This window comes from Parasteatoda tepidariorum, chromosome 10 (assembly GCF_043381705.1).
Source record: "Parasteatoda tepidariorum isolate YZ-2023 chromosome 10, CAS_Ptep_4.0, whole genome shotgun sequence".
Lineage (NCBI taxonomy): Eukaryota > Metazoa > Arthropoda > Arachnida > Araneae > Theridiidae > Parasteatoda > Parasteatoda tepidariorum.
Genome location: NC_092213.1, coordinates 40235960 through 40262349, shown reverse-complemented (window position 1 = coordinate 40262349; position 26390 = coordinate 40235960). Strand labels below are relative to the sequence as shown.

Sequence of the window (26390 nt, the reverse complement as noted above, 5' to 3'; positions counted from 1 at the left end):
ACAACAAATAACCAATAATTACCTTGGCACTAATCCATCTGGGCTTATTCTTGGAGGCACAGGAGGTTTTAAATTTTCACATGAACCTCTTGTCAAAATAGGAGGCATTGTAGGCGTTGGTGGGCTTAGAGTCACTGGACAAGGTGTTGCATTTGATAGAACTTTAAGAGGTTCTGTGGCACCAGCAACTTCTGCTGTATATTTTATGTTTGTATATTCTCTACCTAACTGTATGCTTTTCTGTAATTAAAAGATAAAGCACTAATTAACAAACAGCTCTAGCTAGAAAACACTTGCACAAACACACGATCAAATTATAAAATAAAATTCTCCTGTCAACTACAGGGTAGGTAAAGAATTTTCAGTTTGGGTTAAATAAAATGATTTAGAATCTTCTTATAAAATAATATAGCGATACTGTGTTAAATAAAAACAACACAATGAACATAAAGTAAGCAGATCAAACAGAATCATAAAGTAAAACTGACAAAAGAAAAACAGGAGAGAAAAATAAATCCAACTGTGGCAAATGAAAACACATGCAGGGTAAAATGATCAAACACAGATGGAAAAAAAAATTAAAAAGAAAATAAATGAATAAAAATGAAAAGTAAGAGAAGATAGAACTAGCATTTACTTAAAGATTTACTTTGTTATATTACATTTACATTGTACATTACTTCCACAACTTTTTCACTACGCCAGTAACTAAAACAAAACATTGTGTAGGTAGGGTGGTGTAAAATGAGTCACTTTAACAAAAAACCTAATATAGTAAAACAAAATGTGATTTTTCGAAAGTCTTTTTTTTGTAGTTTTTACATGTTTACAACATTTTTCAATGAACAAAATTTTTTTCATGAAAGTCACATTACAATTTATTTTGAAGTTGTAGAATGGAAACAAAATTTCAGATGATTGCAGATTATCGTACAGATAATAATTATATTCTGCTCTTTGAAATATTAATACAATAGAAGGACAGTCTAGGCAATGCTTAATATCAATCAGGTGAAGAAAATTTTAATTTTCTTTTTTATTATTCACAATTTTTCAAGATGGGGTAAAATGGATCAGAGTTAGGCTAAGTAAATTTTGCCTGTTCTTAAAAGCACTAAACTAAGTTTTGATAAATTAAAAACCTATTTATCATTTGTTTTTCCATTTTAACAATTTCAAATTATTAAAATTAAACATTGATTGAATATTTTATAAAAATTTAGTTTTAAATTGCTAGAACAAACTGCAATGACTCATAACACTTAGAAAAATTCAATATTATAGCAGATCATTTAGTTTGGTCAAAAATGTTTGACTTTTTCACAATTTAATTTTCTATTAATTCATTAAAAATTTCCAGAAACCAGCTTCTCTTATTTATATATTTTTTCTTTTAGACAGCACATCTAGAAAATATGTCAAAAAGAAACCTGTGACACATGACAAGTCAGCGTTGACACATAGAGAGAAGAGCACACTTATTCGCATTACATCGAAGAAACATTGCGTTCCTTATGAAACATTAAGAAAGTGGGTGAAATACCCTCCCCCCCTAGATTTAACTGATTTACTTCTTTTATTTAGTATATTTTCGAACAAATTTTATCCTTTTAAAAAATTTATCATTTTTTAGATTGAATTGCCAACATGGATAGGAAAAAATCCAGTAGATTTTACAAAATACAAACTTCATGATAACTGTTGGATACTATACTAAATAGTTTACATATAGGGTTTGAGAGATTTTTATTGTCCTCAAAATATAAAAACTTTATTACACTATGAGCTAAAGATAGTCTACAATATTTTCCCTTTAGGATTGACATGTAATCCATTGTTGACAGTCGAAGGATTTTTTATTAATTTTAAAAAAAATAAACTGAAAACTTTAAAACAGAAAGTTTTAAACTGATTACTATAAATGAGATGTTACATTACTTATTAGTTATACTTATTTAAACATTCAAACAAGCAATAAATTGCGTAAAAATTCTATTTCAATAGGAATTTTTTAGGAAGAATCAATTTCAGGGAATTTTTCAAAATGTACAAATATCGGGAGAATTTTTATTATACCGGTAGACAACGGGGAGACTGGCAAAATCCAGTAGTCTGCTTGTAAATCCAATAGAGTTGGTAGCTATGAAGTATGTTTACAAAAAATCACATGAAAATGTTAAGAAATAATGTAAGAAAACAATTTTAAAAACTTGAAAGAAATGCATGGCTTTTTTTTTCTAAATAACTTAAGTTGTAGTTGTAAACAGCTAAAAAGTTACCCATTTTACCCCACCTGATCCTATTTTTCACATAAAATGAATTTATTGCATTTTCTTAAAACTTTGGTGGTGTGTTCCACATCAATTTTTATTATATTTACAACTTTAACATGAATAACCTTTTTTTTACTTCCTTTTCAAAAAAATGAGTTTAATTTATAATGGATATGAAGCTTACATGTAAACTAATATGGCTATGTACCTTGTTGGAAGTTTGTAATAAAGAAATAAATCATTCCATGAAGCACCTTTAATTTCAGTTTAAGTTGTAAAGACATGCAGATAAGACTCACAAAAAGAGAATAAATAAATGAGATTTTTATTGCACATCTTTAATTTCATAAATAGTAAGCATTCAAACATTCAGCAATTTGGGGAAAATACATTTCACAAAACTTTTAACTATTATTATCCTTATTAAAATAAATTACAACTTTATATAAGTATGGGAATTATTTAAAAAAAAGGGTTACTTACTTGTTCAGCCTGTATCCTTTGTTGGAGGGTATCAATGTAATGTTGGACAGCTAAATAAACAAATTTATACTGAGCTTCTGTTTGTACCATGCCAGATCTTTGAGATCTCACCATTTGAATGCTTCTTTGAATATCAATTTCACAATCAAGACCTGAAACATAATTATCAATTATAAAAATAAAAATTTAAAAAAATGGCAAAATTAGTGACATTTTTAGAAGGAAAACAGCAACTTTAATAAATTTAAAATGCTCATTTTTAATGTAAGAACTGCTTTAGCTTATTAGATCTTCATTCATTCTGAGATTGTAGCCAAAGGTCAATAGATTTTTAATGTTAGAGGTAGATCAAAATGCTTATGGACACTTAAATTTGCACCAAGGTTTCAATTTAAGTGTCTCAAAAACTAATTAAAAAGACATAGTTAATCTCAACAAGAAACTGATGTTTCATCATCAAAATTACAATCAATTCAAATCATTAGAAAACCAGCGGACGAAAAAATCTATTAAAGCAAGCTAAATCACAAAAAAATAAACTTTCTTCATTTTTAAATTAAATGAATCAAAAATTTTTGATAAAAATGAAGAGATAAAAAAAATGTGATGGCATTTAAAAACTAGTGTTACTCATGAAGTAAATTTGTGAAAAAGAAATATTTATAATTTTTGTTCTTCACTAATGAACAAAAATTTTAAGTCAAAAGATAGCGACACATTAACTTATTTTTCTTCTTAATAAGTAGTAACCTTGAAGTGCCGATAACAATATATAAACAAGCAAAAGCCTCTTTTCAATTAAATCCTGCTCAGAGCTGAAAAAAACAGCTTTTTTTTAAAGAAAAAAAAAAGCCCAACCCAGGTAGGTTTTATTGAGTATAATTGAGGTTAAAATTTTGTTGTATATAACAGTATTATTAGTATACAATTTTATAACATAGTACATAATTTTATTACTAAATCTATAATAGCATATAGTGCTAATATTGGAAGATAACTTAAACAAAAATTTTATTCTAAAAAGCTTAAAAAACAAATTAAATCATTATACCACTTCATTTCATTTTTTATTAGATGAGATATAGCCAAAAATGTTTTCCAATTTCAATTAATTAATTTAATCTTATTTAAACTCTGTTCTATAGATATTTTAAAAGATAGTCAGGTGATAACTAATAGACAGTCCTATAAAAAAAACACCCAATATTCTTTCCAACCCAGGAGCGTTTCTTTTTTTTCATTCTTTTACAATTTAGTTTTGACCATTACCAGCAAACAAAAATTAGATGACCTTTAATTAATACTTATCAGTCATACAAAACTTTTAATTCAAAAAGTAACACAGAACCAGAACTTAAACCAACCAGACAATGAGAATCTAAGTCCATATGAAAAAATTATTCAAAAAAGGTGTAATCAAGCCCTCACTTCTTTTAAATTTTTAGCTAATATGCCGAATAACTAATTCTAGTTTTTTGTTTCAGAATAGAAGATCAAGTGTGTACCCACAGTCATTATTTAATGAAAGTGTGGTGGAGAATATAAAAGAATTTGCCCACATCATGGTTCAGTTAGCTGGCTCTCCAGCAAGCTTAGCAGTTATTAAATGCAGGTTTTCTATATGTGGACTTGTTTGGTCCAAACTGCAAAATAGTTTGGGTTCTGAAAAAGCTTGTTGAAGTTTAGAGACACTTAACAAGTGAAGTTTCTAATGAAAATAGTCTTCTGAACTTGAACGAAAAAGCTTAAACGCAGAGAAATATTTTTAAAAAGTTAAACTTGGTGATTTGTTTAAAAATACTGTTGAAAAATACATCATTGTTTTAATTTATTATTAAATTACACTTTATTACATATTATATTATTTTATGTTTAAGTCCGAAATCCAGAAAACTCCAAAATCTAGAATAATCAGCAATATTAAGCCTTGCGGATTTGTGGTCCAAAACTACAAACTAAAATATGATTGATTTGCTAAAGGAGAAGAATATAAGTAAAAAGTTTGCTTATTTAATTAAAAAGATTGTTTATTTAAAGTTGAAACCTAATATTATATTTGTAATGTCACATTAAAATATTAATCATAAAATTAACTTAATTACATATACAATAATTTTTTTAAACAATGTTTCTTTTGTCTTTACACAAAGAAAAATACTTAAGAAATATAATCTTTTAACAATTTTACCTTGTTTTTTGATTAAATCCACAATCATGTCTATTACTATAAAAGTTCCAGTTCTACCAATGCCAGCACTAAAAGATAAAAAGAAAAGAAACATATTGTTTTAGTACACAGCTTATCATTTTAATATTCAATCATAAATACCACACAAGAGGTAATATGATAAAATTTTTTATTTGAAATAAAAACTGAACTAAATGTTCAGTTTAATAACAAGTCCAAATGGAAAATAATTTACCAAACAAAACAATTTGATATTTAATTAAAATGAGAAATACTTTAAAATTAAAAAAAAAAACAATTCCCTGAAAATTTAATTGATGGATAACTACGGTGCATTAAAACCATGAGGTCTACGTTTTAGCTGAAGAAGATGGTTCTCCTCTTAAGCAAGAAAAAGTTAAATTGATACAGTAGATACCATTAGAAAACTTGGTTAAAAAAAAACACTAATTAAAGGTCTTGAAATCATTAAAAGAAAAGAATGACCACATATATGCATTATTACCTGCAATGAACAACAATTGGACCAGCCTCTAGAATTGCTTCTTGTCTATGGTTCACATCATGCAAAAAATTCAGGACACATCCTGGGTCAGAAGGTACTCCATGATCAGGCCAAGCAGTAAAATGATAGTGATAGATTGTGCGCGATTCAGTCTAGAGGGAAGAAAAATATAGACTATATAATCATAATTGTAAAGTATATTATCAGGGTTCATACAACAGGGTTCAGTAAAACAAAAAATCCCCATCTTTTCTGAGAAATAAATTTTTATAAAAAGTACAAGCATCAACACAGAATATTAGTTAAGATTACATGGTAATGTTGAGCTGAAAATATGCACCAATAAAATAAAAAAACCATGACAAATTATAATTCAATACAAAAAAAATTCTGGTGACTTTATTATAATATCATGGTATATTCACATATAACCTAATAGGTACACTTGCGAATTATAAGTCTTCAGTTCTAAAAAACTCCAAGCAAGATTTTTTATAATTTAACTGATCATTTTAAAGAACTGAAAATTCTTACCTTTAATTCAAAGAATAAATAAAAATCTTCATTAAAATAATAACTGCATTATTATTTGATTATTAGTAATAAATTTTTGCTAATACCCCTCAAGAATATGCACTCTTTCTATTTCAACACAGTTCTTGACCTCTGAAAACTGGAACATCATCCAAAAAATGGAAAGAAAAAAAAATTTAAAAATCACAAATTGGATCCTCCTTCACTGCATTGTTTGTGTCATTTCTTAGTGACGTATTTTTTTTAATTAAGGAAAACCTATAACATCATCAAGAAAACAAACATATCAGCTTGAGAAACAGAAATACAGGGTTGCCACAGAAAAAAATGAACAAAATAGTTGCTTTTAGTAGCCTTTGGTTGCTTTTAGTAGTTAGCATGAAAATAGTAGCCAAAAACTAGGAAAATAGTTGCCTAATAAGAACAAAAATTCATCAAAAATATGACTAAAATTTTGTTAATGACTTAAATGTCATATACCATCATCCATTCAGTCAAGTGGGTTGCAAATATGATAATTTTCATATAAATGTTTCTATATTTTATATATATATATATATATATATGAAAAGTGATTACTAAAATTCGAAATTCATGCATTGTAATACCATTAAAAAAAAAAATTTTTAAATAAAAAAAATTATGCATACTTTTTTAGCAATAATCATTGAAAAGGTGATCGAGAAATGAAATAGACTTACAATGGAATTTGTGCAGATTGAACGAATCAAAAAGTGAAGACTCAAATTTGCAATTCAAAATTTGTAAAATTTTTTATTTTTTAAGAAAAAAAAAAAGTTCAGTGTGGTCAGGAACTATCTAGCGGGTCGCAGATTTTTCACCAATTTATGCTTGAAAAAAAAACATCTCTAGGAGTACAGAAAAGTCTCCCAATAGTCTCCTTTTCTTGAAAATAGTTGCTTTTTTAGCCTTTTCAGGCAAAAAAAGTTGCCATAGTCGCCTGTGGCAACCCTGGAAATAGAGCATAGAAATAATAAAAGGCCCATAGGTAATGAAACAGTTTATCTTGAACAGTAAATAGGCCATTAGGAAAGAAATCTGACAGTATAATCTCTGAGGCATTGGCAAAATGCTTTACCAAACAAGACAAAAGAGTAAATTGGCATTTTGTGATACACAGACACAATATTAAGAATTAGATAACTTAAAAACCTGCAGAAAAACACAATGTAATGACAAAGAAGTTAATGGACACTTAATAAGAATGCAGTTTTTTTATAACTAATATTTATTTTCTAAATGTTATATTTATATTTTTTATTTCAGTCAAAAATAATAAAAAGAGAGAGCGACTCATACCAGATTCTCGCTTTCAACATGTAAGTCACAAAATTTATGATTTCTTAAAAAAATAAACAATTTTTTTTTATTTTCAATTTATGAAATCTTGGTCAATTTCCAAACCTAGACAATTCTTTATAGTAATATACTACAACTGTAGCTGAACTTCGGCCCCAATTTTGAGTTTATGATTATTAATGCTCAACTACATAGCTTTGTAGTTATGAACCCAATCCAGAAGACAAGAGAACTCCTGGTTCAAGAATTGGGAGAAATTTGCCTTCGCGGAGGACTTTTTGATGGAACAAGTGTGTGTTACACGGAGAAGAAAATCTTCCACAGTTAGCCTGACAGCAACGGGACTCTATCCCATTATCCATTTGTCACAGAGGATATTTTACATCAGCACTGTAGTCAGGGCAAGCTGGGTGTGGAATTCAAATCTACGAGCCATTGCTGGGACTCGAACCCAATTCACCTCATTTAGAGGAGAATGCTCTATCCCCTAAGCCACCACAGCTTTTTATAGAAAGATAGTATAAAATCAAAGCTTTACTTGGTAAGTTACTGTAACTATGGCTATTTTATTTTCCATGGCCAAAAAACCTTGAAAGTTGAAGGTAGAACTTTCTAACTCTTGAGTGAGTAATGTGACTCTTTTTCATTTTTGTTTCAAAAACTTAGTTAGAAAAACTTTACAGTAATTTTTTACTTTATTTATTTATTTTTTTTCTCTTTGAAGGTCTTCATTATTAAATAAAACAGTTCTGAACAATAACAACACTTTTTACAGAACAATCACTTCAGTTAACATTTATATACAACTGTGTTCCCCTCAAAATAAAAAAGCAGATTTAAGAGAATTTTTATAAACATATATAGGGAAGTTATCTTTTGTCCTGTTTAAGTACTCAACCTATGAAAGAAAAATTAATTAAGTTTCCTACAGTAGAAGGATTCCAAGTTATTCTAATACCATTATATGCAATTTATTAATTAACTTTATTAAAAATAGCACTTACACATCCTTCTCTCGTCAACGTAAATTCCCTCAAAATATAATCTGTAGTTGATGACTCGGATAAATTTTTTAGCACAAACTTTCCAACTTCTTTAGTTTGATTTTCATCTGGCCAATAGCGGGCACATTTATTCTAAAAAAATGAAAGAGATATAATAATGCAATTTATATAAAAAAATAGTCACTCATTAATAATAGTTATTCAGTTTTAAGTTATAAAATAAACACATAATATAATCAAATGCCTTGTTTGAGGTTAATTAAAAGTAAATCCAAACTGACCACAACTGACAAAACAGTTTGAGTAAGTAAATTTGAAGAGAAAGAGCCATATCTTTGGTCATACCACGCCAACTATGTTAAGAGCAATTTAATTAGGCTATGTTTATTATATATAGAGAGAGGTTACGCAAAAAGAAAGTTACCCTCAATTTTTAAAACTGAAAAAAAACTTTGATAAATTTTTTTCTGTTTTCCCAGACATGGTGCTGATAAAAAATTATTTCTTCAAAAACCTCTGGAAAACATACAACTACAAAAAGGGCTGCTTGAAGACTAAACAATAACTATACAGTAATTCTTGCACTGCATTACAGTTATAAGTAAAATAGCAGAAGTGGTTTAAAATTCTGCTGCTTTACTGAGTTTGGTACAAACAAACAAAATGTGTTCATTGCTGTAGATAGAAGACATTAATATGCTGAAATCAAAATATCTTGTGAATCTGGAGTTGCACACTGCCTGGAGTTGGAAAACATTTTAGCGAATAGATATTAGAGCTCTAAGTTTCTGTCCCCACAGTCAAAGCTCTATTTTAAGCAGGGTACATTGCTCCTAGCCAAGTATAGAAATCAAGAAATGCAACCGAAATGTCAAGTGATGTTTCTGTTTTATGATAGGAATCAAATTGCATATGCAATAGACAAAATTTTGGTTAAAGTTTTCCTAACAATTAGCAAAATAAAAGGCAAGAAAAAAAGTCAAGAAAGTTTAAGAAATTTAACTTTTAATCTGAGAAGACAAAACTAATAATGCAGTCAAAATTTGTACAAAAATGTATATGACTTTAAAGACAAGATGGTTTAAATTAAATTACTTTTCCCCTTTCCATTTCCTTGGTTGTCATAACAATCACTCTCGTATTTTCTTGCCAAACCATCCACCAGAAGTCAGCAACAGTATTATGCAAACATCCTTGAGTGGCAATATAGTATTTCTTAGGTTCATCACCAGCTGCATCATCATCAGGCTATAATGACACAAATTAAATTAGTTGATCAATTGTAAAGAAGTTCTAAAAATGCATATCGTCGCCAATCCAAAAAAAAATTTGAAATATTTTTTCTGAGTAACATGAAAGCAAGTAGCGAAAACCGCTACATTCGAACCTCGATCTAAAATACTTTGATTTACCGAATTCTCCGATTTATCGAATATTTTTTCAGTCCTGACAAAAAGGGTGCTAAAATGCTCGCATTCAACGAATTTTTAGCTTTGATTTAACGAATAGCAATCACAGGAAAAAAATTAGTTGATAAAAAATTACAATTTATGAAACAACCAGAGAAGGAAAAGAACTTTTCAACAACACAATGAACTTTTCAACAACAAAAGGACACAATTTATGAATGCAGGAGGGTTTTGTATATCTTTTTCAAGAACCTTAATATGCCTCTTTCTGCCATGGATGTCAGTTTGAGATGGTCTCTTCTTGAAAAAATAGGCAGTACTTGTCTACCAAATACTTTAGTAATGGATTTAGCCAATAAGAGGGCTTTGGTGAGAGTTATTTACATATAGGTATTCATAACTCAATGTTAAATCCACAACCAATACCCACTTTTTACTATAAAATGCTATTTTAAAAATAACATTTTTATAGCGGCAGCATGTGGTGCACCAAGACGACATATATCAGCTAAATTATAGTATATCTTCTGATGACACTAATATTTACACATTTAATAATAATAATTGCTAAAAATTGCATTTTTTTTAAATGCCTTAACTCTTTTGTGAACTGAGGAGTAATAAGATAAACAAGAGTGCATTATTTTAATAGAAATCACAGAGGCGAGGAAATACAAAAAATAATTTAATAGAATTTCTAATAATAATAAATTTAGTAATTGTTATCATAAAATACATACTGTTATTTTATTGGCATTGATATAATCAGATCCAGCAACATTTGGATCTACATCCTTCAATGTAACACGAGTATGGTCAACTGAAAAAAAAAGTTTAGTTAGATTAATTTTTAATGCATTTTGATAAGTGTTAAAAAACATGACATTTTAAAGCTCAGACAATAATGTAGCAGTTTAAGTAATTTATTTCCTAGTATCAATGATATTAACTCTAAAGTTGCGCAGTTTTCTTTTTTTTTATTAATTTTAAATTAGAAATATTCGAAAAACATGGAAAATCACAACAGTATATTAAAGTAAAGCGCAAAGGTAAAACAAGACAAAGAAAATTGTTATAATTAGCCAATAGCAAAGTGTTTTAAAGCTATTGATAAAAATCACTAGCACACTTACCTACATTTAATGCATTTTATTATATAGGGAAAACTAACAAAAAGTAAAAGGCTATTTTGGGTGTCTAAATGTTACAGATTTCATTTTTTCCAATTGTCATCCCATTTAAAAAGATGATGTTTCAAGTATTTTAGAAGAATGGTGAGAGATAAAGATTCTGAGAAACTTGAATACAATTATCTCTTTATGAAAAGTGTTTTTCGATGAAAAATAGGTTTCTTCGCTAAACAAATCTCCTGGTCATTGTACTGACATAACCTATATCAATATTTGCTTATGAAAGATTTCAGTTTAATGAATAAAAAAATAAACTGTTTAAATTTCAGAAAGGATAGCATGAATAGTTTAATGCTCATAAATATAAATGAACTTTATTTAAAAGACTTAATTCTTGAAAAACCAATTTATAGATGGTATTTTAACTTTAAAATATCCCAAGGCACTGTTTATGTATACATATTTTTGCTTACTGTTAGTATAGAAACTAACAATAATTATTTACCTATTGTGTTACAATTTAGAAGCTTTACTTTCTTAAATTTTTGCTGAATTTGATAATTTAATTTAATGTTCATCTAATTTATTGAGAAATAACACACATACACTGATTATTTTTTAGTGAAATGCATCATTACTATGACAGGCTAATTTATTTTGCCACGAATTGGACTCTCTAAAATATTCCTAGCACAAAAGATTTTTTAACTTATACCAATACTTGATCATAATAAATTTATTACAATGAGACAAAAATATGCATTATATGAGAGGCATGGAATTTTGATATAATTAAATACCAAGATTAATAGATCAAAGCTGCAGTTGTTTCTTAAAAACATTGATTAATATAAGAAACTTTTGAGAGATATTAGCTTTTTTCATTTCTGGTAGAAGAGCTAAAAAAGTTATACCACATTAAGCACTTGGTCAATACAAAAGTACAACTTAAATATTTGAAACGTATTTAGTGTCTTTAAAAAATTTGAAACGTATTTAGTGTCGTTAAAAAATTTGAAAAAATTAGGAAACTAAATAAATTAGGAGAATCAGAATTAAAATAACATATTATAAGTTTTGAATTAGAACAATGGGTTTGATGCACTTAATGACTTTCTATAGCAGGAACATGCAGAGGCTGGTTCATTTAGTAAAAGTATTTATGATTGTGTATAACCAACCAATCCTTGTGTTTGCAATCATTTTATTGATAATTGAGTTTTCAGAGATGATTTTCAAAGCAAAAGTAACATTGTAACATAATAATGTTTGTCTAAAATAATACAACTATTTAAATATGTGAGCACTAAGAAATCTATCTTCAACTTTTATCAAATCAGGAAAAAAGATGCTTACATGGAAGTATATTCTTGTAACGGTTTTTCGATCGGTTTTCTGGCTTTTGACCTTCCTTACGGCTATATAAATGCTTGCATTCCTGCTGCTGTAAGTACTGTAGAAGAAAATGATTAAAATATTTCTGCAACATTTGTTTAAAATTTAATATTAATAAGTAGAAAAAATTACTAACTTCAAACTCTTCCCAAAACCCTGCTTTTCCACTACTTTGACTATTCTCCTTTGCCAACTGCTGAACTCTGCACTCAATAGTTGAAGCTGTAATACGTGTTGCATTAAAAGGCATTTTGAGGTGAACCACTGTTCCAGTTGTTTCAACCATAGGATTTTTCTTGTAATGCTCTACTAAATCTGACAAACTATCAAATTTTTCTCCTCCTCCAACATCATATTTGCCATCCTATATTAACCAATTTCATATTAAAAATTAGCTTTAATAGAGCATCACAATTAATTAATATTGTTCATTCAAATACACAGTTTGAATAATTATTGCTAATTAAAAGTCATCACATAAATCAATACAGAAGATTGCACACCTGATATCTTATCATGACATGAGTGACTTTATCATCAGTCCTCACTGATAGGACGAAGTCTCCTGGTTTGCTTTGACTTTCACGAACTAAGAAGCTTCCATTTTTTCCTTTATCCATTAATATTCTCTCAGCCTCTTTACCAGACAAGGGACCATGAAACCATCTAAATGTTATTTTTGAAAGAAAAATTAAATGAAGATGCAAATGTTGCATTATGTTAAATATGTTTGAAAAGCCAAAATGAGTACTTGATTTAGAAACAACAGTTTGATTAGCGAGTTTAATCAGGTTTTAATTGGTTTAAATATATATTTAAGCATTTTATATACATTTGTTAACATTAAGCATTGTATAGAAAAAACTGTACTAGACCTGTGTTTCTACACCTGCGCATTAATTGCACTTTTAATACTGTAATTTCCTGATTAAAAACTTAATTGAATTGTCAACTGCAGATTTTCCAGTCTTCACTACTCTCCTAATTCTTTAGTTATCAATATTCATAACAGTCAGTGGCACAGCCCACTTTAGGTAAAAATCTTGTACCTGGCAGTGTACTTAGAAATCCTATATACAAAGAACAAAGGAAATGAGGTGTCCACCTAACAACTAAAAGGAATCGTGAAGGAAGAAAAAATGAGCAAAAATGATTTTTTAACAGGCCTACGTGGTGGGAAAAAAAGCATCAAGAATAACAGCGAAAGTTGATACACTGACATTAAATGCATACTCGTTCTCCACCATTTTATGTTTAAGTTTATATATTATTTATGTTGCTTGTTATGTGCTTAAAAAACCATCCATTAAGAGGGAAAGTAACACAGCTGCATATAAGCTGTCTGCAATCAAAAGAGCAAAAGTAAGTAATGAAGTTGCAGCAAGGGACAGTGATGTGTACAAAAGATGTATCTGCAGATCGAAGATCGCCAAGGATATTTCATCCCAGCTATGAAAAACAAAACACTCTCAGCACACGGAAGTGTGTTGGAAGACAACTTGAAGCTTTGGATTCAAGAACAGAAGGCTAACGGTTTATCCCTCTCGATAGTATACATTCGCATACTAGCGAAATAGATTGCTCGTTAGATGGGCATTAAGTATTTCAAAGTGGTTTCAATTAGTACTTCAATTCATGAGACTTAAGAATTTGTGACAACGAAAATGAAGGAATCAAAAAATGACACAAGGCCAAAAACTGCCAAATGATTTGATGGAAAAAAAGTTTCATTTTTTTCTTCATTACAAAGAAAATCGTAGAACTTGACCTGAATAGCAATCATCGCATATGGATGAAGTCCCTTTTCTATTTTACTGCTTTGCCAACAAGACTGTGAAACAGAAGCAATGGTGGCTACGATTACGAGAGGCCGCAAGAAGATGTCATTTACCTGTGTTTTGGGATGCTTGGTAAATACCTTAACACATTGCTTATCTTTAAAAGAAAAACTTTGCCATAAGTTGATTTTCTGTAATATATCATCATAGCTACTGAAAAAGGCTTGATATGCCAAAGCATAATGCTGTAATTAATATATTGTTAGTGTACAGGTGCATTTTTCTGGCCTTGGTGGCCTACGCAGTGAACTCTATAGACCAGCATTAATAAATAATAAAATATTGTCTACTGAACTGAGTTTTAATAATTTTTAAATGTTTATTTATTTGATTAATATCAAGGCTTTCTTTATATTATGACCGAAGTAAAATATTTTCAATTTCTTGAGGCCTACTGTTCAGAAAGGGTCACATATCTCTGATACTGCTAACTAACAGAGATGCCAATTTGCTCTGAACAGCGGATAAATATTTCGAGTGGTAGTCTTTAAATAAATGTTTCCTGGTTTAGTAAATTTGATTTATAGGACTTTTATTCTCCACTATTTCGAAATAATTAAAAGGCTTATGTAATAAGCCACTTTATCACAACTAAGCCATGTTGAACCTTTTAAGAAATTTGGTTAAATAAACCAATTATCAGCAAATTTTAATTTGTAGCTCTCTACCATTTTTTAAAATTTTTTGTTGAATCTGGAGCATATCAGCTAACTGAGGATTTAATCTTATTTTATGATGTAATTGCTTAGTTATGTGTCATTTCGCTGAACACTAGTAACAAAACTTGCAAACCTTGATACATAATATATTTTTGTATAATGGTATTTCTTTCTTCCTTTTTATTTAGAAAGTTAAAGTAATTGAAAATGTATAAAAATTTACCTCTCTGTAGTAGGATCGGCACATACTAGAGGATATTTTAATTCAATCACTTCACCATTCTTTTCTTTCAGTTGACCTTGATTTTCCATATAGTATTGCACCAACTCAGCTAGAGTAGCAAATTTCTCCCCACCGTACAGATCATAGTAGTCACCAGTATTCTGAATTTTAATATGGGTTACTTCACCATTTCGTCTGTAGGAAGAAAAAAACTAAGTTACGCCAGACAACAAGATATATATATAAAAAAATTAGGAANTATAATCTTTTAACTATAGAGATTTTAAAATATTTAAATGTGCATCATGTTAATCACACTACTTAATAAATATCGATAATTATTACGACAGCAAGTAGAATTAAAGAAAACAATTCTCCAATTCTTTTCAAGAACGTGATGGATCACTTATGTATTTATGCACTTTATTTTTATTTCATATCTTTATAAAATCAGAACTTTTCATTTGTTCTATTATTTTTAACTAAGTTTTAGATTACAGCATTTTTAAGTCATTTACTATCATTTTCATTGATTTTTTTTTTTTAATTTACCAACAATTTTAATTATTTACAATCAGTATAAGTCATAAAACTTTTTAGGGTAGATCAAAAAAAAATTTTCTTCAGGAACATATTCCTAATTAACTACAAATTTAAAAATTTTTTAAACAAAAAAATAATATTTATTTTTAAAAGTTTAAGAACCAATTTTTTTAAAAAACTTTTTATTACTAAGAGTTTTGTAGTAGTTAATGAATAATTGTATTTTAATAAAAAGACAACATTTTTGAACGAACAAAAACTTTGTATGTGTTAATTTGCATCCAACTACTACTTACTATAAATGTCATTTTATTCATTCATTTTTTGTTATTATTATTACTTGGATCTATTCTTGCTATTATAAGAAGCATCTCGAACAGAGTAACTAATTGAGTTTTATCTCAGAGATAATATTTTTGGGCAAACTCCAGGAAAGAAAGATTATGTCATAATTTGCAAAAATAGGATAGAAGAGAAAGTTCAAACGTGATTTATAATAATGACTTTAAGAAAGGCCCATAATTTCAGCAAGAAAATGGTAGGACCATCACTAATATCACTATCAAAATTCTGTTAGCTCAGGCTTCAGTTCGTAAAATTATGAAAAGACATTCCACATAATATTTGTGCTTGCAAATATCATGAAAATGTACAATTACTAATTCTGTGTCTCACAACTGCAATCGAAGATTTTCTTATTAACTTTCCTGAATTTATATCTTCCATAGTATGTGATCAGAATAATGAAAACTATATGTTCAGAAATTGCAAAAATTATTTTGATACAAAATGCCTAGATGTTCATGAACAAAATTTAACTTGCTTAAAATGGGAACAGTGGATCACAGAAAATCAGAAAGCTGTTAAAAAGAATATAAAGGCTCAATTAAGGAATGTCTTCATCTTCTTAAAGAAAAAAATTGCAAATTTTTAAGACATACTTTCATCAAAAGACAATTTAAAATCTTTGAACTCAGGAAAGAAAAGGCAAATGAAAAGTCTGTTGTTGTACAAGTAGATTTTGCAGAAAATTTTGCAGTTAAATTGCAAAATGAGGTCCAAGCTGCTCATTAACATCATCAACAAGTGACGATTTTTACATGTTCTGTTTGATGTGGACAAGGAAAAAAAAGAAAAGAGAGAGAGAGAAACTGGATATACTTTTATTCGTGATGAAATGAATCTTGGAAAAGTAGCTGTTTTTTTCTTCCTTGATGTTTTAATTCATGATTTATTGAGTTCATTTCCTCAATTAGAAAACATTTCATTTTTTAGTGACGGGGTTGCAAGCCTATTCAAACAAAAATATTGATTCACTAATTTAACATTCATGTTAGAACAATATGGTCCAATAACAACTATGTAAAATTTCATCTAACTTACTACAATTTTATGTAACTTTGTAACTTTTTGCCGTAAGCCATGGAAAAGGGGCTGTTGATAGCATTAATGGAATTATAAAACATGTTGTGTGGGAAATTATCTTGGCTTGAAAATGGATCACAACTGCAGAAGAATTTGCAATTATTGTGAATGACAGTGAGTGTATAGAAGAGTTAAATACAGCAAGAATAGGTGAATACATCGAGAATATGTGAAGAGATTTATTAACAGTTGGACAATTTCTATTAGTAGAATGAAAAAGATCAAAAAAGAACTACATTGAACAGATCCTTCATATAGAAGATGAATGTATAGATATATCCTTTTTAAGCATAACATATGCATAACAAACCAATTTGGCAATTATTTATTTAAGAATTATTGATGCAAGAGTCATTCCAGGCAGTAAGATTATGAAGATTGCTTTAATGACTTATGATTCCTAAATATTTAAATACCAACTAAAATTTGTTTTTCTTTTTTTATTTTAAATAAGGTTTCTATTTTCCTGCTAATTATAAATTTCACAATTCTGAGGAAATTAGAAGTAAAAGTAAAGAGATGACTCGAAAAATTATTTGCATTATATTTTACTTATTCAAGTGATTTTTTATAACTGATTTGTTATCTATCTGCACCAGTTTTTCAGGAATTTATGAGAAGTAGATCAGGAAAGTAAGGACAGAATACCTTTTCTTTCAAGTCTTAGTGCAATAACCTGATATAAAATTTCCCAGAATTGCCTGTTTTTTTTATTATTTTTTTTAAGGTTAAAGAATTGCCCGGATGTTTCATCAATAATTTACATTGCCCGGAAAAATTATTATTCAAATTAATTTTAAAGTGTTGCGCCGAATCTTAATACACCCATGTAAGACTATCAAAGTGGAATTTGTTTCGAAATAGTGGCTATGAATGTTGATATCGCAGAATTCTCTATGAAAGAAGACTATTTGTTTTATGTTAAAAGATCGAATATTGCAGTAGAATTAACTTTAAAAGCATTTATTAATACTTACTATGCACCTGCTAAAATATTATAGATTTACATATTTTTATACTATTTCTAAAGAAATAAATAAAATATATTTTATAAGTAATTATCTTCAATAAAAGGTTTATATTCTGTAATTATTATTGTGTCCTTTTTAACGATATGCAATGTTAGGATCATTACATAACAGTTTTTTTTTGTGTGTATATATATTTGCCATATATTTATGAAACTTGCAGCACTGAGGTAACAAAATATATTTAGTGTTGTAAAATAATAGTTTGAAGTGTAAATTGTTTTATATGAAACTAAGTGGTAACAAAATTGTGCTTGGAGGTAACATTTGATACAGATGAGCATTATTATTTTTTTTAAAGTAATTGTTGAATTTGTTTTTTTTAAAGTTATTGTTGTTAAAAAATGACCCTAATGAAATGCAAGTGAATTTTAAATTTAATAGGGATGTGATACTTGATTCTATTTTCAGCATATAATGAATGGCTTTAGTAAAAATGTACCAAAAATAATTAGTTATAATAAAATTATCAGTGAAAAGAGATGACAAATCAGTTCTGTATTTTACACCTTAACAAGAGTTTACTTTTTAATTATACAAATGAAATGGCAAATATAAATAATTTTGTATTCTTAAAAATTTGACTGGCGGGAGGGGCTATCATGTTATAATGGTAATGTACTTTCCACAATTGATGTAATATTGTATCAATAAATTTTTTATAGTAAAAAAAACAATAGATATAAAGCTGCAAATAAACTAAAAATAAAAAAATCAATTAAATAAAAAGAAACAATTAAATAAAAGAAACACCCAACCTGACTGAAAGAGTAAAATCTCCAGGATTAGATTTACTAGGACGAGCTAGGAAACTACCATCCAAGCCACGATCAGTAAGCATTTTTTCAGCTTCCACTCCAGTAATGTTAGGGTGAAACCATCGACTATGACTAAAAAATAACAAATATATTCGTAAGCAAATTAGTATGGAAAAATATCAAGAAATTAACTACTTAGCAAAATCAAAAGCCCACAAAACTGTAAGAAAACAATTAGATATGAGCAACACAAAATCTTTTAAAATATTATAGACAGCTTTTTTCTCTCTTTTTTTTGTTGATCAGAGAGTTGATAAGGGAAAATTCCACCATTTTATATTAAGTGAGATGCATGAAACTGATGTATTTGAAATAAGAAAAATTAATTATTTATGTCTGAAATTTCTTACAACCACTTCGCCAACTGCACCTGCCTGCGTAGTCAATGGCTGCGGGTTCGAATCCTGCTCAGAGCATGGATGTTTCTCTGTGTGTTATCCTTTATTATGTGAATGTGGCCCATCCTATGAACGAGTGTCTGTGGCAGTGTGGGTAATGTTGCTTGCCTCCATGACTTTGGTCACAAAGAGCCCATCAGGCAAAGCAAAACGAGCAACACTTCCAGCATTTTTCATGGAAAAGTACAATAAGTTCAGAATGGAATCCTGTATAATTACAATTTTAGAAGTACTTAGCTTATTGCTATAAACTAGAACAGTAATGTTAATAAGATGTAGGAATAAAATACCTCATCAATTTTTAAAAAAAAAAACTAATAGCAATAGATGTAATACTTAGGGAAATTTAGCTTTGCCAAAAAACTACAGCTGAGGATACTCTTATCTTAAACAAATATATCAAATATTTCCATGCAAATTTACAAGGCCATTACACCACTAAAAATTTGGAATACTAATTTCACAACAAAAAAATTATGGTATAGCAATAAGTGCAGTTGACTTTACATTCATACAAAATTAAAATAAACTGGTTGTACTTAAAAAACAAATTTCCAGTTAAATTCTCAATTAAATTAATCCGATTGTTATAAACCAGGTTCATTTCAAACTTAATCCAAAATATAATTATTTGTTTTAAAGAAAATTTATTAATTAATATTGCCTGATTGCTATGTAAGGAGGGGTAAAATGAGCCATTTAAACCAAAAACATAATATAAGAAATAAAAGTTGATTTTCAGAAACCAGTTGTTTTTGTAATATTTTTTAACATGTTTACACAATTTTTCATGTTTACACAATTTCCATGAAAGTGAAACACATGAAAATTTGTTTTGAAGCTGTAGAATGTAAAAAAAAAATTCACATAGTTCATTTATTATCATCGCCATTTAAAGATCTGAAATGGGCTATTCTATCAACACTATCACCTGTACAATCAAGTGCAACTAAGCAGCTGTAGCTAATTCCAAAAAGAAAAGAAGAAAGCAACACAAAGCAAAGGAAGTTATGATGGACGTTGATGTGGTGGAACGCCTTCAAGAAGAGAAACTGCATTGACTGAGAAATAATGAGAAAAACAATTTTCCTACCAAAGAAACCAGCACCTTGCCAAAAAAGAAAAAAACCGAAGAAAAAAAATAGTCTACAGCACAGCAAACTAGCAAGTTTAAGGAGATTCCTACAATTTGCCTGGAAAATGGATTTTTGTAGGTTACTAAGGCAAAAAAGCAAAGCAATAATGAAATTTTTTGGTCAAATTATATATATTGATGAACTTGACAGACATATAAAATGTCACCAAATCTAGAGTGACTTTTTTACCTATCCAGATAAAAAAGACATTGATATAGTTGAAAAGTCTGAGATAGTTTGAGTTTTGAAAATCTGTTCTGCAACAACTTTAAACAGTATTATTTTCAAAATTTACCATTGTAAATAAATTAAGAACAATTTTTAACTAATTTACTTCATTTATTCAGCATATTTTCAAAAAATTTTTTTTCATTTTTCGTTGTGACCCATTTTACCCCATAGGACTTATTTTACCCATGGGGTAAAATGGGTCAAATTCTTTTGCAGAATTTAGCCTACGTATAAATAAGGGAATGTTTGCAGAATTTAGCCTACGTATAAATAAGGGAATGTTTACCAAAATCACATAGAAATGTTAAGAAATAATATAACGTAACGAAACAATTTAAAAAAATATAAGGTTTTTTTCTAAATAATTCAGAAGTTGAAAACAGTTAAAAAGTGACAAGTTTTACAGCACCTTACCTCATAAATCAGATTTATTTCAAACATTTACCAAAACATTGGAAATTATTTTAAAGAAGCTCTTGTATAAGATACTTTTTTAAGAATGCAGTTTAAAGGATTCTTGAATATTTGCTTATTTTAAAAAAATGAGACTTAGAGAAAAAGTTTTGCATAAAATCTTATGTTCAATTCAAGAAGATTATCTTTTATTTTTTGATTTGAATATGACATTTGATACTCATTTATTAATTCCTATAAATTAACAGCATTTAATATATTCTACATTTGCTACCTTAAAAAAAACGATATAGTTGTTAACTCACTAATGAGAACCACGGTATGTATTAATGTGTCATAAGCTATAAGCAAAGTAATACGATAATTCCTCAAAATAAAATATGGAAGCAGGCAAAATAGCAAGAAAGACATAATGGCAATTATCTTCAGTTATACGTAAAATACATATCTAAAATATATCATTTTATCTTACAGTTAACATATTTTGTTCTATTATCAATAGAGCTATTCTATCAGCAATTACTGTAAAAACTTGCTATATATTGAAATATTGCTTGGTCTAAAAATTACAGCAGGGAATATATTTTTCTTGAATGTACATTTCTATTAGTGCCATAAAAATTTACAATCTCGCCAAGCCAACAAAAATTTGGAACATTAATTTCAAGCAAAAAAAATAAAACTGATGGTCATAAAACTCGCAAAGTAACGTTCCAAATTTAAACTTTAAGAAAAATTTGCAGATAGTTAATTCACAAAATGATAAAGGAATTAGAATTTAATTCTAATATAAATGTGATAAAGTGCAATAACTGATCTGATCCCATTTAAACGATGTATTGGTATAGATTGAAAGTCTAGTTGGCGATTTCAGAATTAAAATACAAAAAAAAAAAAGAAAACAGTATGATCATTGGCTGATTCAGCGATAGAATATAATGCTTTTTAATATTTTCAAGTTAATTGATGAAATAAATATTAATTGGTACATAGTTCGACAGAACCTTATAATCTTAAAGTAATGATTTATCTCACCTCCTAGTTCCCATTTTTTAAAGTCTGCTACCGCTAAAGCGAAGAATCTGGCAAAATTCTTAAAATAACCATCTGCAAACTTCGCAATGATTTATTTAATTATACAAACACTTCCTCTGCTTTGAGAATAAATTGTTTTTACAAAAAAAAAAATTTGGAAAAAAAAATAAACAAAACACATACAATTTCGAACAACACAAACAGTTACAGTTAGCTTAAAGAAAACTCCTTTGAAAAATATTGATCGGAATTCCGTGACGTCACAGTAACCATTACCAGAGTCTCTGAATTAGAGAGGCCGACTTATCATCCATTTCGGAGCAAACGCTTTTGCACCAATAATCTAGAACTATAAAATTTGGCAACTTCTCGCAACAAACAACGTTAACCTCAGTTATAGGAAATCAGTAAAGAAAAGTGTGCATCGATTAACATTGTTTTACGGAAACTTTTTTTCATACTTATACAAATTCACTGCAAATTTTATTACCGGTCAATTTTAGCCTTCTATTGATGAAATTTGGCTAATTTAATCTAGGCTTTAAGTTTCGCAGAGAAAAAAAAGATCACTGAAGATACCTTGTGATTGTGAGACCCATGTTTGCCAAAGAAAACAAACCTCCTGAGAAGTAAATAACTGTGAAACTTCTGCACAGTTTAAAATATATATATATATCTATTTGTGTCTAGCAAGATGGAGACATTCAATAATTCATTTGACATTGGAATAATGACTTACTGTATTATGTTTGCTCATTCGCGATCGCAACACTCGAATACGCCATCTGGGGAGAGACCGGTTTCATGCCTTTAGCCCTTCTACCTTCCCTTTCCTCCTCTTTTCAGTTGTATAGGAATGTACTGCGATATTTTCCCTTTTCTTAATATTTTTCCTCTTTATTTAATAAAAATATTTTTTAAAATTTCCACGATACTTTTCTTTAGAACTATGTTTAATGTAGTTTTCAGTTCCATATAGTTTTTCAAGTTAAAAGATTTTAATCTATATGAAAATCAAGAGAGAAACTAACGTACTTCCTTCCTCTATGACTTTCCACACGCTAATGGGGAAAGCATGTGAAGTGTTGCCGTAGGAAAAGAGTTCTGCTCTACGCCACCTGCAGCCCATTTCGATCGCCAATACATTTCTTGTTTCTAATGCCACTTTAAATAAGCAATCTGCTTGGGGAAACCAAGCAAATTTTAGGCAAAGAGTGCGTTTCTTGTATTTTAGTATCGCCATCTATGGCCAAGAATCTGACTTCAGCCACACACACGTCATACTCCATTTTAAAGAATAGACCCATTCCTACATCTACAGACCGTTATTTTGACTTGAACCAGAGAATTATCAATTCAGTATCCCCTGATATATACTGAATTAGAGGTGTTATTTGTTATAGAAACATGGACTTTGTGATCCGATCGGATCCATCTGCCGTTCAGAGGGTGCTACTCTGCATACGCATGGGCTACGTGTCTGAAATTCTAATCATTTGCATATTATGCTCTACTTTGCATTTCCTGAAAATTTCAGCTCACTCGCATAAGTCCTTCATGGAGTTGCAATTTTCACAAACATGAGTTTAGATGATGGTGTTATGGAACTGCATCAGAAATCATTTAAAAGGAGGTTCTTTGCTTAGAGAAATTAATGGCAAAAGAGACTAAATATTGTACTAATTCAAAGTTTTAAGGTGTCAAGGTATCAAATAGTTAGGGTTCACAAAATCCTGGAGTTTTAAGAGAAATCCTAATTACACTAGAAGATGAGCGAGTTTTTAAAGCATATTCCACACGCATACTTATAAACTAAATCTAAACATAAGATATATTGCCTGATGAAAAAATATTACTTGATTATTACCAAAGGTATAAATTAAAGAAATGGTTATGAGAATTACAATTTCAGACATTTTTATGCCTTATAATATTTAAATTTTATTCATAATGATTCTTTGTAAAATGTGAAGGATATAATAAATTGCGTGATTAGTTTAAAATTATAAATAAACACAGAATTTGCTTTAAATGTAATGATAGGAATACTTTGAGGCATGATTAATAGGGATGTAACGAATATTCGGCAACATATTTTTTTAAAAATTATTTTTTACTATGTATTATTAGAAACAGTTTTTACACATATTTAATGAGCTCTAAAATTTGCAAATTTATGTTTTGAAAGACAAAGGGAAAAGCGAAATTTGAAGAATTGAAACTAGATTACTTTATACTGAACCACGAGTTTTGTAATGCTATAATTTTTTTTAATATTATTATTACATTTAGACAAAGTTAATTTCATCGTTATTTTCAACAATTAAGTGTTTGTTTGAGGAACTGAAAATATTTCTTAGTTTCGTTTTTATTATAGAATAACATTTTAACCGAATGTATCTAATAGACTTTATTTCTTTATTATCACTTTTTACCTGTTTGGTAAGATATAACGGTAATTTTCAAAGTTATATATATTTTCAGAACAATTGTTTTCTTTCCCTCTCTTTCGCTTTTTGTTTTTTTATAAACTTTTCTAATCAGCATTTTTATTATGACTAAATATTTTCTAACGAACGTTATTCTTTTGTCTACATTTTTTTTCCCCTAAAAATACCGCATTTTGAAAAGGTTAAATTAAAATTTTTAGGGTCAAATTTTTCGCTTAAAAATTAAGAGTGATTTTTGTTTTAGTTTCTACCTAGCTTTTTCTTTTTTAAAAAACTTATGTTTTGATCGATTTTTTTACTGTGTCGCAACAATTAGTCGATTTTCAGCATTTTTTCTTAAACTTATGACGTTTGGAAAACTTAGATGTTCAGTTTTAAAAAAATTAAGATTGATTTATATTTTTCTGGGTGTTTTTATGCTAGCGTGGAATTTTTTAAGAAAAGATTATAATGGACTCTTTTTAACATTTCATTGATGCTTTTTTGAGAAATTCATATCTGCCATTTGATTATTTACTTTGAATGTGACGATTTCATAGTCCCCCCCCCCCGATTTTTTGCTAGTGCTACTGATTCTTACGTGGGGTTTTAAAATTTCGGTATTTGATAATATAAACATGAGAAATTCGAATCGCACATTTATTTAATCGCTTTTGGACGCGCTCAATTTGCTCCAATAGTATCGTAAGTCCATACGTTATTTTGATTGTATTTTTGGCAATTATTGATTTTCATGTGGTTTTTAAATATCCTGATATATTTCAGGCGACGTGGCAAATTCGACTTTTGTGACATAAACTGAAGAAGCACAGGAACTGTCAATTGCATCGACAACTGACTTTATTGCATCAAAATTAATAGCGTAAAAACGTGCAGCTTGTACCTGTCACATATACACTTAATGTAATGTGACAATTTTATTTCTAATTTTATTTAAGCCTTCAATTTTTTCTTTAAACGTTATTCCTCTTTTTTTATTTTAGCAATCTTTTTAACTTTCTTGGTGACCTTTCTCATGGTCGTTGCGGTCATCGCACTTCCTGTGGGGAAAGTCAACCAACCCCTCTATTCACGCCTTTCTTTTTCCTCTTTTAATTTTAGGGGGGAAACTAGCCAATCCCTTTACTTTAAATTTCAAACTCTCCGCCTCTTTAAATTTAATTGGTCGTAGTTTTTCTGGTCTACCCCAGTTAAGGAATTTTTAAGTCACTTTTGGAGACATTCTCTTTCTCTCGAGCCTTCTGGCTGGGTTCCTTTTTTTCCGAGATGCGGACTTCGGTCCGTATCGAGGGATTTCTTTTTTACATTTTTTTAACCTTTATCTTTAATTAAATCCATAGCTGTAATCAATTTCTGAAAAATTTAAAATCAACAGTTTATACCTTTAAGTTTTCTTTAACATTAAAAGTCCTCTCAAATTTAAGTTTTCTTTTCATATTTATTTTAACGATTAAATTACTCGTTCTTTTATATTTTACTTTTATGTATGACGCCTTCATTGTTTTAATTCCCTTATCACCCATTTCTAATAATCGCCATTCATGTGTAGTAATTGTAACGATCGATATTTGTTACTAAATAAAAATAATTTGTTAATAATTGAATGTGGTGCTGAAGTGCTTATTTCCCCGTCTTCCTTTGATGTCTGTTTGTTTAATATGTCCTCATGTATGGTGAGTACCCTTTTATTATTGTTTTGGGCATTGTATTCTTGATAATATTGGAAACATCAATTTACTCCATTTATCTTAAATACTTATATCTGGATATAGCATGACCTTGTTTCTTTATCTTTTTATCTTTAATTATTTTTAGTTTCACCCTTATTCTAAATTCGGTGATACCAATTTATCCAATTTGTTCAAACCTCACACTTTGTGACCCTTTGGACCTATTGGGTTATTGTTATCCCACATTAGCATTGTACTACCACTTTCCTTAACGATCACAT

At 28.8% G+C, this 26390-nt stretch overlaps 1 protein-coding gene across 2 annotated transcripts in view; it reads right to left on the bottom strand.

The window, feature by feature from the left end:
- Window positions 1-22215, bottom strand: part of LOC107456622 (protein tyrosine phosphatase non-receptor type corkscrew) — a 28141-nt gene extending 5926 nt beyond the window's left edge. For both annotated transcript variants that reach the window (XM_016074528.4, XM_016074529.4), the window contains exons 1-13: window positions 21990-22215; window positions 18716-18847; window positions 14962-15156; window positions 12745-12907; window positions 12378-12605; window positions 12203-12299; window positions 10457-10536; window positions 9403-9555; window positions 8308-8439; window positions 5450-5601; window positions 4945-5012; window positions 2757-2908; window positions 23-240 (exon numbers count right to left, since the gene is read on the bottom strand). In XM_016074528.4, coding sequence (XP_015930014.1) covers window positions 23-240; window positions 2757-2908; window positions 4945-5012; window positions 5450-5601; window positions 8308-8439; window positions 9403-9555; window positions 10457-10536; window positions 12203-12299; window positions 12378-12605; window positions 12745-12907; window positions 14962-15156; window positions 18716-18847; window positions 21990-22003 — 1784 coding nt within the window. In that variant the 5' untranslated portion in view covers window positions 22004-22215. The remainder of the gene's footprint in view (window positions 1-22; window positions 241-2756; window positions 2909-4944; window positions 5013-5449; window positions 5602-8307; window positions 8440-9402; window positions 9556-10456; window positions 10537-12202; window positions 12300-12377; window positions 12606-12744; window positions 12908-14961; window positions 15157-18715; window positions 18848-21989) is intronic.
- Window positions 22216-26390: the final 4175 nt, after the last annotated feature.